This window comes from Lipotes vexillifer, unplaced genomic scaffold, assembly GCF_000442215.2.
Source record: "Lipotes vexillifer unplaced genomic scaffold, Lipotes_vexillifer_v1.1 scaffold699, whole genome shotgun sequence".
NCBI classification, from domain to species: Eukaryota; Metazoa; Chordata; class Mammalia; order Artiodactyla; family Lipotidae; genus Lipotes; species Lipotes vexillifer.
In genome coordinates, this window is record NW_006788818.1 from 142,287 (window position 1) to 156,067 (window position 13,781).

Here is a 13,781-nt window from a genome sequence, read left to right on the forward strand (position 1 = left end):
TGGTCAGTGAATTAGGTGAGGAACCAAGAGAGATTTGTGTCCCAGAGGCCAAGGGAAGAATAGATTTCAAAATGGGTATAACAACCATGTGAAATGCTGCCAGGAGGAAGAATAAGATGAGAACAAAGGACAGTGTATTTCTCTGAAGCAGTTCATTCTCTTTTACTTAAATATATTACATAAAAAGGAAATGTTATATTTTTTCTATCGATGGAAAACTTTTGTTTTCTGAGACTAGAAGATAATTTTTTAAATAAATGACAAAACAGTATTATTATTCTAGGTAGATACTGTTGCCTGTTAAGGCCCAAAGCCCGCTGGAGGTTAGCATTGTTCGAGAAGGCCTAACTATTCTAATACCAAATAAGACAATGCAAAAAATTGAAAAGGGATTAACTTGTTATATAATATCTTGGCAGTATAACCCCTCTAAAATCTCATATATTGGACCTGTGCTTTACAAAACACTGCACTAAACTGTTCTGATTTTTCATTTAAGTTTTTTCAATCTTTTGCTATTTCCATTACCCAGAATGAAAGATGGGACTCAGTGGTACTTTTTTCCTCCTTCAGGAAGTGTTTTAGATCACAGCTTGGAAAGCCTAATCCACCGCCTTCGTGGTTTGTGTGACAACATGGAACCTGAGACTTTCCTTGACCATGAGATGGTATTCCTCCTTAAGGGCCAGCAGGCCAGTCCGTTTGTTCTAAGGGCTCGACGCTCTATGGATAGGGCAGGGGCACCCTGGCATCTGCGCTACCTGGGACAGCCAGAAATGGGAGACAAGAACCGCCATGCCCTGGTGCGTAACTGCGTGGACATCGCAACATCTGAGAACCTTACTGACTTCCTGATGGAAATGGGCTTCCGCATGGACCATGAGTTTGTTGCCAGGGGACACCTGTTCCGTAAGGGCATCATGAAGATCGTGGTGTACAAGATCTTCCGCATCTTGACACCAGGGAACACAGACAACACTGAGGCTTTGTCACTCTCCTACCTTGTGGAACTAAGTGTTGTTGCACCAGCTGGGCAGGACGTGGTGTCTGATGACATGAGGAACTTTGCAGAGCAGCTGAAACCTCTGGTTCACCTAGAGAAAATCGACCCCAAAAGGCTCATGTGACAAGGCAGTCTGTCCACCACTGGGGCTTGTCCTCAGCAAAAGAAGATGTTATAATTGCCCTATTTCACCACTGCTAGCCAGGCATTCTTCCCTCAGGAAGGAGGACAATGAGAACTTAGTTGGTTCTTTGCACTGTTTTCCTCATATGGCCAGTTCACTTTTGTGACAGCCTTTCTAAATTAAAGGCTAAGGATGACATGGAGAATCTAGATAATCCCTTTGCATAAAGAGGGGAAACTAGAATAAAATAGCATTGGGGAATAAAAATCTTTTAATTGTTTTGTCATTTGTGTGTAAGGTTTGTAAAACAGAGACTGAGTTTGTATTGTGCAGTAATAAAGGCTATAAAGAGAAATGTCTATCATTCTGATTCTTTACCCCATTACCCTGCTAATTTGGGATAGACTCATCAACTGGAGCAAAAATATGACACTTTTTTGTTTTAATTTTGATAGAGGTGATAGTTTTACCTTTCATAAAAGTAGCACATGGGCTTCCCTGGTGGCGCAGTGGTTGAGAGTCCGCCTGCCGATGCAGGGGACACAGGTTCGTGCCCCGGTCCAGGAAGATCCCACGTGCCACGGAGCGGCTGGGCCCGTGAGCCATGGCCGCTGAGCCTGCGCGTCCGGAGCCTGTGCTCCACAATGGGAGAGGCCGCAACAGTGAGAGGCCCGCGTACTGCAAAAAAAAAAAAAAGTAGCACATATTTGTTATTGAAAAAAATTTAAATTCAGACAAAAATAAGAAAAATAACCTGTAATCCTGTTATTCAAAGAGGTATACTATTTATTTTGTTTTATATCCTTCTAGTCTTTATTTTTGGAAATTTATGTATATGAGATATATTTATTTTAGAAAAATATTGTATATATACTGGTTTGTAATCTCCTTTTTTTGTTTAATTTATCATTAACATCTTTCCGGGACATTAGGCATCTGGAACAATGTTTTTCTGGGGTTTTTAAAAATTAATTAATTAATTAATTATTTGGTTGCTCCTGGTCTTAATTTCAGCAGGCGTGTTACTTAGTCACAGTTCCAGGACTCCTTAGTTGTGGCACGTGGGCTCCTTAGTTGCAGCAGGCGGGCTCCTTAGTTGTGGCATGTGAACTCTTAATTGCAGCATGCATGTGGGATCTAGTTCCCTGACCAGGGATTGAACCTGGGCCCCTTGCATTGGGAACATGGAGTTTTATCCACTGTGCCACCAGAGAAGTCCCTCTTCTGTTATAAAAAAAATTTTTTTTCTTATTATTATGTGTCAGTGCTATCCTAAGTGCTTTAGGTATGTTTACTAATTTAATCCTCGCAACAGACCCATTTTTTACAGGGAAACTGAGGTACAGAGAGAGTAATTAGCTTTCCCTGAGCTATACAGCTACAAATTAGCAGAGCTTGTATTTAAATACTGATAATTGTAACTGCTCTTTGTATCCTATCATTTGGATTTTCCGTAACTTAATTGATTCCCCTACTTTGGGAATTTTAGTCTGATCCCAATTTTTTGCTTTTATAAACTGTCCTGTGATGCTAGTGTTTTTAATTAAATTTCTGTTGTCATCCATGATGAATCTTCAGGATAAATTCTAGGGAACTGCTGAGTCAAAGAGTGTGCCTTGTTTTAAGTCTTCCACCATGCATTGCCAGATGCCTTCCAGAAATGTCCCAGTTTTCACTCCTACCAGTTTTCCAACACAGTTGCCAAAGGTGGGTGTGACGGTGAAAACTTATTTTTCCCATTTGATGATAAATGGTGACTGGTTTTAATTTTCTTTTAAAAATACTCATCAATGAGGTTTAAATTTTTATATGTTTATTGGACATTTTTTTCTTATGTGAATTCCCGTTTCTTCATTGTCTTTATTAATTTGTAAACAGCTTTTATATAATTTCCCATTTATCATTTGACTTTTAATGGATTTTTAAAAATAACAGTTCTGAGTGGGATAATGTTGATCATTTTAATACTTATAGAGTTGTTTTTTTTTTTAATTTTTGGCTGTGTTGGGTCTTCGTTGCTGCATGTGGGCTTTCTCTAGTTGCGGCGAGCAAAGGCTACTCTTCGTTGCGGTGCACGGGCTTCTCATTTCGGAGCATGGGCTCTAGGCGCACGGGCTTCAGTAGTTGTGGCACACAGGCTCAGTGCTTGTGGCTCGAGGGCTCTAGAGCACAGGCTCAGTAGTTGTGGCACACGGGCTTAGTTGCTCTGCGGCATGTGGGATCTTCCTGGACCAGGGCTTGAACCCGTGTCCCCTGCATTGGCAGGTGGATTCTAAACCACTGTGCCACCAGGGAAGCCCACTTGTAGAGTTTGGCCTTTTAAAAATTGTTGGTCACTCAAAATTTTCATTTTCTTCTGGAACCTCCACTGAGATAATACCCCAGTTGAGATTATTACATTGGATAGATCATAATTCTCTTTGGACCTCGGTTTGCCACTCGAAAGATCGTATGAATACTCTGTTAAGAGGTTTTGGGCAAGTAACAGAAAACCTATCCAAAGCTGCCTTAAATGGTAAGGATGGTGTTATCTCATTTAAGGGTAAGTTCAAAGATAGGGTAGCTTCCAAGTTGGTTAGCTGGTTATTTCTCTGGCTCTAGGAACCTTTTCTTGGCTTTCCCTTGCATATTTTCAAGATAGCTTTTACCCCCTTCAGTTGCAGATTTCATGAGTAAATCTTCTTCCTCCTTTTATAACATATTAGCAGGATGATTCAAGTAAGGCCCCTTTCTTATTTTGTAGTCTTCCACTTTATTCCTAAACTCTACGCTCATTCTATCCTATAGGCACCCATTCTGATCTGTTCAATGTATGTCTGTCATGCTTGTCTTGTAAAATATGTAGAGTTATGTAAGTATGTTCAATCCACATAAATGATATTATGCCATAAATGTTCCATTTGGGGACTTCCCTGCTGGCTCAGCGGTTAATCCGCCTGCCAATGCACAGGGCACTTGTTCAAGCCCTGGTCGGGGAAGATCCCACATGCTGTGGAGCAACTAAGCCCACAAGCCACAACTACTGAGCCCGCATGCCACAACTACCGAAGCCCGCGCACCTAGAGCCCATGCTCCACAACGAGAAGCCACGGCAATGAGAAGCCCATGCACCACAACGAAGAGTAGCCTTTGCTCGCCACAACTAGAGAAAGCCTGAGCACAGCAACAAACACCCAATGCAGCCAAAAAGAAATAAATAAATGTTCTTTTTCTTACTTTTTAAAATTATTATTGCTTTTGTGATATTCTCTTATTGCTATATGTAAACCTAACTTACAACTTTGAACTTGCATATGCTTTCATGTTAACAGTAATATTAGTACTTAAATGGTGTTTAACTCTGTTTCAGATGGTTTAAATGTTTTAACTCATATACTTCTCCCAACAACCCTATGAGGTAGATATTATTACTCTCATCTTGTAGATAAGAATGAGGCGTTGGGGCTTCCCTGGTGGCGCAGTGGTTAAGAGTCCGCCTGCCGATGCAGGAGACGCGGGTTCGTGCCCCGGTCTGGGGGGATCCCACGTGCCGTGGAGCGGCTGGGCCCGTGAGCCATGGCCGCTGAGCCTGCGCGTCCGGAGCCTGTGCTCCGCAACGGGAGAGGCCACAACAGTGAGAGGCCCGTGTTACTCAAAAAAAAAAAAAAAAAAGAATGAGGCACAGATTACTCAAATTTTTACTTCTGTTGTAAGTGGTGGAGCCTGAATTTCAACTCCAGTGGTCTAGCTCCAGGTACATAACCACTGTTCATCCACCATGTTTTACTCATTCACTCTTTTGATGATAGAACTCTAGATTGCCTCAACTCTCAATTACTATTAAAAATGCAAAAATAGGGACTTCCCTGGTGATCCAGTGGTTAAGACTCCACGCTTCCACTGCAGGGGGCATGGGTTCAATCCCTGGTCAGAGAACTAAGGATCCCGCATGCCATGCTGCACAGCGGCAAAAAAAAAAAAAGCAAAAATAAGCAAGTTTGTATACTGGCGTGAATATTCCTCTGAACTATGCAATTGGGTGTGCTCAATTTGCCAAAAATGGCCAGGTTACTTTTCAGAATGGCTGTTCTAATTCCTATCACCAGTACACAAGAACTCATAACCACCAATCTTCAGTGTTAGCATCTTTCTCATTTTTTCCAGTTTTTTTTCTTTTTTTATGTTTTTATATGTGGCAAATTATTTAAGTCAATAAATTTTTAAGGAATTTCACACATTCTAATTCCTTCCACTGCCGATCACCTTAGTTCCTCCAGTGTCTGAGTCATACTCTTCAAGATAGCCCTTTCAAAAAGAATTTTTGCTCAGTCCACAGTTGTCAGGTCAGTCAGTCAGTCTCCCATTCTTTTAGTTGGGCTTCTTTGATCTCCAGTGGAATATGGACATACTTCAAAATTCCCCACCTGTGATCTTTGGGATCCAATTTCTTCAAGCAATTTACTTTTGGACCATGTTTAGGGTCAGAGGAAATGGATCTGCCTGCTTCTGAATTTTAGACACCCTCTAAACATGCATTAAGTTCAAATCATATTCACTCCTAAGCTATCATAGCTTAGAACAGTACAGATCGTTGGGATATGCCAATACCTTTTTAAAGTCCAGACACTGTGTTCTCAAGATAAAAACCTAAAAAAGGAAGTCATCTGATGTTTCATGTCAACATTAGAGTACTAAATCAGCGTAGCTGATAATTTCCCACGTATCTTAAGCTTTTAAATTATCAATTCTATAGTCCTGGAAGCAACCTTTGTGTTTATCGATACCCCCACCACTTGAATCTGTTTCAGGTACCATGTTCCTTCTTATCTGTATCAAAACTCGTACTGAACAATGAGTTCTAGGTTGCAAAATAGGATTTATTTTTGCACCCATCTATAAGTCTTTGTCTACAGATTAACAAAAACAAACATAAGTGCTCTTAATTTTTGCCAGTCTGGTGGAAGTAAAGTGGCAGCTCTTGGCTGTCTTGATTTGCATTTCTCTGATTATAATTAAATTTGAGCCTTTTTTTTCTTTTTTGTTTTTTTTGTATGCTTAGTATGTGAAACTAAGGTATTTATATATCCTTTGCTTATTTTCCTATTTGATTTTCTGTCTTGTTGATTTGTAGGAATTCTTTGTATATTCTAGACCTTCTTTTGTTTTAAACACTGCAAATACTTTCTCCCGGTGCCTATTTATATCCTTTGCCTACTTTTTTAAAATTTGATTTCCTCTCTTCTTAGTTTGTAGGAATTGTGTGTATATTCTAGACATTATTCCGTGTTTGTTTTAAACATTGCAAATACCTTCTCCCAGACTGCAACCTTCATGTTAACTTTGTGATGTCATTAATTAAGCAGATGTCCTAAATTTTGACCTTATAATTTGGAGTCTTGTTTAGGAAGTCTTTATTTACACCTGGGTAACAGATTTTCCTGTATTTTCTAATATTAGCTTTATAATTTTAACTTTCACATTTATGTCTTTAATCCATCTGGAGTCCACTTTTAACATAGTTTCAAGTAAAAATGCAGCTTTTTTCTCTATACAGTGAATTTGTTTTTCTATAACTGTCAGAAAAACAATCTTTCCAGTGTTTTGTGATGCCACCTTTATCACATATTAAGTTCCCATGTATATACTTTATTTATAAGTTCTCCATTCTATTCCATTGATCCTTTTCTTTGTTTCAGTGCCAGCAACACAATATTTTTATTACTGTGGCTTCGTGGTAGAGCCAGTTCTCCCTACTTTTATTTCCCTCTGAAAATAGACTTAGCTTTCATAGACCTTTATTGTTTCATATTCATTTTAGAGTGGGTTTTAGTTTCTCAACATTACTACTGGAATTTTTATTGGAATTTCATTGAACACATATAGATTAATTTGGGGGAGAACTGACATCTTTGCATGGAACACTTCCTCACCAGAATTCAGTGGGGCAGGCTTCCTTCACCTCTTTCAGGTCTTTGCTGAAACATCAGGAAAGCCTTCCCTAACCATCCTAAATTAAGTAGCACCCTCACTCCTCATCACTCTTTCTTTCTCCTATTTAATCTTTTTCATAGCATTTATTACTATCCAACTTTAGATTATTTAATCACTGCTTCTCTGCTAAAGATGTAAGATTCGTGAGGATAGGTGCCCTGTTTTGTTCTCTGCTGCACCCCTAGTACCCAGAACAATGCCTGGCGTATGGTGGCCACTCTGAATATTTGTTAAACAAATGAATAAAATCTTTACACTCCTGAAGTTATCTGAATTATGACATTTATTCAGGCCTTCTAATTTCCCTGAATGGAGTTTAGTTTTTTTTCCTTGATAAACTTCTTAGGCATTGCTTTGTAGTAAGGGAAGTTTGCCTGCCATTCCAGTAAACAATAAATGTTGCCTGCCATCAAGGCATCAGGCACTACAGCCACCTCCCCACACCCACAACGGTGCACCCTGAGGAGAATTCAGGATAGAGGAAAATAAGAAATATTCTGTGCTCTGGATACTGGCCCTAGAGAGTTAAGCTGCATATCTAAGGAAAAATTTCAGTGAGCCCAGAATCTTGCATCTTCCCATATATAGAAAAGCTCTAAAATCACTAACTTGAGATGTTTGTTTTTTGTGATTAGCAGCAGTAATCTTTTGATGTTCGTCTACATGGTTTTTAAGCAAAAACTCTCCTATATATCCTGGCTCCTCCTTTACCTCTTCGGAGTAGTTCCTCAGAGCTATCTGAGAGGCTGTCTCCCAGGCTCTAGTCCTCAGGTCCCGAATAAAACTTAACTTGCAACTTTTAGGTCGTGCGTTTTTCTTCAGTCCACAGTTTTTAGGCCAATTACTATAGACCAGGAGTTGGCAAACTACACCTGGGCATGTCAGCCTGTGCTCTGGTTTTGTAAATAAAATTTTATTGGAACATCCACATTCATTCATTTAATACTGTCTATGGCTGCTTTTGTTCAACAGTGACAGAGTTGAATGGCTGCGACAGAGACCACATGACCTGCCATACAGAAACTGTTTACTGTTTGCTCTTTACAGAAAGAGTTTGCAGATATTTGCTATAGACTTTAGTTGCTACTGTAGATTGTGTTATATTTTTTATTACATTTTAAGGTGGTTATTCCTAATAGAGAAGAACACTTGAATTTTGTAAGATGATTTCTATTCTTGCAAACTTGGCAATAACTCTTTTATAGTTCTGATAGTTTTTCTGTTGATTATATTGTGTTTTCCATGTAGACTATCATATCATTGGCAAGAATGGCAAGCAAAAGAGTACATACATCTTTCACTTTTTCTCATCTAAAAGAATTGGCCAGACTCTCCGAGACTCTAGGTAACACTAATAATGAGCATCCACGACTTAGTCCTGACCTTAATGCTACTGCATCAAGTTTCTCTACATATGAAAAAAATCATAATTTTTACCCTTTGGTCCATCAGTGTGGTGAATTATATTGAGAGATTTTCTGCTGTTGGGCCACCCTAGTACTCCTGGGATAACTCCTATGCATCATGATTTTATCCTTTAAATGCCCTGTTGGATTTGAGTACCTATTATTTTGCTTAGAGTATTTGCTCTGTGGACTACCTTAATTGCCATCCAGAGATCTATGCAATGTGACTACTCCCTATTTTTCCAACCTCTCTGCTGGAACTACAAGCTAAGCATTATGCTAGACACTGGGTTACAGCAGAGGCTAAGATACAGTCCCTGTCTTTAATAGCTCCCATTATAATGGCAGAAACAGACATTTATACAGTTTGTGTAGTCACCAAAGGTATGCAAACAAAGGGCTCCTTCCCAAAACAAATGAATCTTTAGCACTGAACAAGAAGGTCTGCTTCCTTTTTCTTGGATGTAACTCAATACTCTTGCTTAGTATGTTCTTCCTTAATACCCTTTCACTTTTGCCTTTTCCACTCATCTCTGGCTATGTGACACCTACACAACCAAAAAGCAAGATCAAATAGTGGAAAGCATGTAACACAGTGCTTAAGGGCTCAGATTTGAGAGACAAATAGGTTCCAGTTCTAGCTATGCCATTTACTAGCTATGTGACCTTGGACATATGCAGCACCTTCCAGAGAATCCATTTCCTCGTCTGTCAAATTTAGAATAATAATAATACATTCACAAAGGGGATATAATGAACAGACCTTTGTGAAGGCTTTCAACACAGGGCCTGACAAACCGCCAGGATTTTCCCTTTCTATCCTTCTGTGATCACTCCTGGAACACAAGAAGGTCACGAAGTCTCTTTCCTGTGACTTCTGAAATTTGATGGTAGCTAAATAGCATCACTTGTTTTACATTTCATCATGTTCCCTATACAGTAATTCTTTGTATATCTTGGCTTCTAGTGCTACTATTTAAGAGCTATTTGTATATTGGGCAAGTTATTTAAGCTTTCAGAATATCTATTTTCTCATCTATAAAACAAGCATAATTACAAGAGTATTTCATAGAGTTGTCATATGAATTAAATGATCAATATGCATAAAGGCCTAGCACAGTGCTTGGCACATAAGTGCTTAACACTTGATAGCTGTTTTCAATTTTAGTATTATTAATAAGGCTACATGCTTCTTAAGGGGAGAAATTGTGTTTTGTAATATAGTATAATGGCTAAGAGCACAGACTCTGGAGTCTTCAGTTCAAATCTGAACACCACAGGTATGTTGCTCAAGCTGGGTAAATCTCTCTAGGCCTCAGTCTTCTTATCTGCAAAATGGGGATGGTTAAAAAAAAAAACACAACAGTTCCTGGAGGTTGTTATAGAGATTAAAGGAGATAATACACTTACTTGGCACTTAGCAGAGTGCCTGACATAAATACTGATTTATTGAGCAATTATCGTGTGCCAGGTTATGTGCTAAATGTTTTATTTAGCCTTGTTCTAAATATTTTTTTCTGTGAACCCCGTAACCCCTGCTTAGTACTACTCATATACTAACCTTTCAAATATTTATTGAATGAATGAGTGAGTGAATTAGTGAATGCTGACTTGTAGACGATAAGAATCTTGCCTGCATTAGCTGGTTTGTCCCAGGTTAACACTCCTCATTCCTCTGCGATGAGTTACTGTATAAGCCATGAGGTTCAGCATCTGTAAAAAGCAGGAGAGCATGGAAAGGCGGTAGATTTTAGACTCTGCCTCTTTTACTCTAGAGAAATCACTCATCCTTTAGTGCTTGGATTTATTTCTCAGAACTGGTAAAATGAATTATAAAATGTTGCTGTAGGCAAAAGTGATAAAATTTACATTTAAGGTCATGGAGAACATAGAGAAAGGAACACCTCTTTGGAGGAAATAAAAATCAATGCAACTGTTCTTGAGGGCAGTTAGCCTAAGGAGATAATTAAGGATTGTGCACAAAGGTATAGTACAAGGCATCTTATACTACATCACCATGTTAGTGATGTGTAGAAATCAAACAATGGAAATGATCTTGTCTCATATAAGGAAGTGGAATAATTAAATAATACTTCATCCACAAAATGGCTACATGGATATCGTGCAGCCATTAAAAAAAAAAAAGAAAATATGTGGAAAATGAATTTAGCAACATGGAAAAATGTGCCAGTTCACGAACTTATCAACTTTGTGACCTTAGGCAAATCACTTCTCTGCTTCAGTCTCATCATTAAATGGGAGTACTAATATTGCCTTCCTTATAGAATTATCATGAGGACTAAATGAATTATTACATGTAAAACTACTTGGGGGCTTCCCTGGTGGCGCAGTGAACCCGATGCAGGGGACACGGGCTCGTGCCCCGGTCTGGGAGGATCCCACGTGCCGCGGAACGGCTGGGCCCGTGAGCCATGGCCAATAAGCCTGTGCGTCCGGATCCTATGCTCCGCAACGGGAGAGGCCACAACGGTGAGAGGCCTGCGTACCAAAAAAAAAAAAAATAAAAAAAAAAAAAAAACTACTTGGAATTGTACCTGACCCATAGTAAACATTATGTAGATATGAGCTATAATTATTATGTGGGGGAAAAAAAAGTTTAAAAACAACGTGTATGGTATGATATATACATATATGTATTTTTTTAATTTATTTTTTTTCCCCACACCTTGCAGGATCTTAGTTCCCCAACTGGGTATCGGAACTGTGTCCCGGGGGCGGGAACGCGGTGGCTCCGTGTCGCCAGAGCCCGAGGGCGCAGGCCCGTCCTGGCTGTCGCGGGGCGGGCAGCCGGGGCGATGGCGCCACGTGGTTCATGTATGTGCTGAGCTGGCTGTCGCTCTTCATCCAGGTGGCCTTCATCACGCTGGCCCTCGCAGCCGGACTCTATTACCTGGCAGAATTGCTAGAAGAATACACAGTGGCCACCAGCAGGATCATAGAATATAGGGTCTGGTTCTCCACAGCTGTGCTGATTGACCTCTACGTTTTTGAGCGCTTCCCCACCTACATGATTGGCGTGGGCCTCTTCCTGGTCTACCTGGTCTACTTTGGCCTCCTCCAGACCTTCCCCTTCATCATGCTCACCTCGCCTAACTTCATCCTGTCCTGTGGGCTAGTGGTGGTGAATCATTACCTAGCGTTTCAGTTTTTTGCAGAGGAATGTTATCCTTTCTCAGAGGTCCTGGCCTATTTCACTTTCTGTCTGTGGATAATCCCGTTTGCGTTCTTTGTGTCACCGTCGGCTGGGGAGAACGTCCTGCCTGCCACCATGCAGCCTGGAGATGATGTGGTCTCCAATCACTTCACCAAAGGCAAGCGGGGCAAACGCTTAGGGGATCCTGGTTGTCTTCTCCTTCATCAAAGGGGCCATTCTACCCAGTCGGCAGAAGATATACTGACCTTCTGCGGAGGGGATGCTGGAGCGAGATCAGGAGAGTCAGGCCTCTGGGCCTCTGCACTAGGTGGGGGCCGGGAGCTGGAAGGCACCTTTCCCCAGCCCTGACCCTCCTTCCCTCGACTCCCCCAGAAGCCCCCATCCCCACCGTCCTCAGGAGGCTCAGCTTGGCTCAGATCTGATGCTGCCAGAGGCTGAGACCTCAGAGGGCGCCAGGGAGAATGTGGTGCCTGCTTAGCCAGGAGGCCATGGTCCACCTGGGTGTGCAGAAGCTGAGCTCCTGTGGCCCTCCCGCCCCCTCTTGTGATGGGTCAGGAGTTCTGGCTCAGCCAGGGCAGGCAGGGCAGGGGCTGTGAAGCTGGAGAGCAGACAGGGATAATTGCTATGGGCAGATGGCAGTGGGGAGGGGCCGTGGCTTAGCCCTTGCAAGAGAAAGTTTTTGCTCTTGAACTGTGATTTCTGTCCAAGTGCTGATTCCCGTTTGAATAGATTCTAGGTGGCCCTGTTTGCCTTAATACCCTGAAAAAAAAAGAAGAAAGGAACTGTGTCCCCTGCAGTGGAAGCATGGAGTCCTAACCACTGGACCACCAGGGAATTCCCTGGTGTGCTATTTTTTATAAAACATGTTCTATAGAGAAAATGGTGTGAGGGTAAATACTTCAAAATGTCAATGGTCTTTGCTTGGTGTTGGAAATAAACTGTACTTTTTATTGTTTCTGCCTGTCTTTTTTTTTTTTTTAAATGATGAATGTATATTTCTTATGTAACTGAAAAGTAATAATAGTTTAAAAAAAAAACAGTAAGAGATCATTGCTTTCGTAGGGGAGTAATGGGTATCTGGAATTTTCCACCCTGTCTGTGCTCTGCTTTTTTTTTTTTTTTTTAATTTGTGGCTGCATTGGGTCTTCGTTGCTGCGTGGGCTTTTCTCTGGTTGCGGGAAGCAGGGGGTCTACTCTTCCTTGTGGTGCGTGGGCTTCTCATTGCAGTGGCTTCCCTTGTGGAGCACTAGCTCTAAGCATGCAGGCTCAGTAGTTGTGGCACTCAGGCTCAGTAGTTGTGACTCGCAAGCTCAGTAGTTGTGGTGCACGGGCTTAATTGCTCCACAGTATGTGGGATCTTCCCGGACCAGGGTTTGAACCCATGTCCCCTGCATTGGCAGGTGGATTCTCAACCACTGCACCACCAGGGAAGCCCCAAACCACTTGACTTTAAAATTGGTTCATATGAAATATTTTTCTAACTCCTAAGTTATTAAAATTGTGATACCAAGTTCTTGTTTTAGATGCAGTGAAATGGGTATTCTACTGTTTCCTTGGCGTTATAAATTAGTGAAAACCTACCGGAAAACAATTTGGAAGTATCTATCAAGAACCATCAAATCCTCATACCCTTTGATCCAACATTCCCACTTCTGGTAATCCAGGCTGAGGAAATAAGCAAAAATTTGAGGAACAGTACATATATTTCATAATAAAACACTTAAAACAACCTGAATGTTCAGCAAAAGAGAAGTGGTTAAGTAAATTCTGCCATATCCATTTGGTGAAATATTATGCAGCCATTAAAAATATTATTATGAGGACTCTACAGCAACATGAAAATGTGCTTATGACATAATTTAAATTAAGTTAGCATGTTACAAGTGATATGTACACTATTACTACTATTTTTAAAACTGTATATTAAGGAAAGATAAGGAAAATGCACCAGAATGATAACAGTTGTATTGTAAGCTATGGGTAATTTTCTTTTTTCTTTTAGTAGTCTAATTGGACTTTTTTAAAAAATTATTTATTTAATTAATTTATTTTATTTTTGGCTGTGTTGGGTCTTCATTGCAGTGTGCAGGCTCCTCATTGTGG

The 13,781-nt window shown here is 40.6% G+C and overlaps 1 protein-coding gene and 1 pseudogene across 1 annotated transcript in view; both read left to right on the forward strand.

Moving 5' to 3' along the window:
• Positions 1–1,482, forward strand: part of MED18 (mediator complex subunit 18) — a 6,929-nt gene extending 5,447 nt beyond the window's left edge. The window contains exon 3 of the mRNA XM_007461803.1: positions 574–1,482. Coding sequence (XP_007461865.1) covers positions 574–1,127 — 554 coding nt within the window. The 3' untranslated portion in view covers positions 1,128–1,482. The remainder of the gene's footprint in view (positions 1–573) is intronic.
• A 1,280-nt stretch (positions 1,483–2,762) lies between these two features.
• On the forward strand, positions 2,763–11,922 carry LOC103087934 (protein TEX261 pseudogene; annotated as a pseudogene).
• Positions 11,923–13,781: the final 1,859 nt, after the last annotated feature.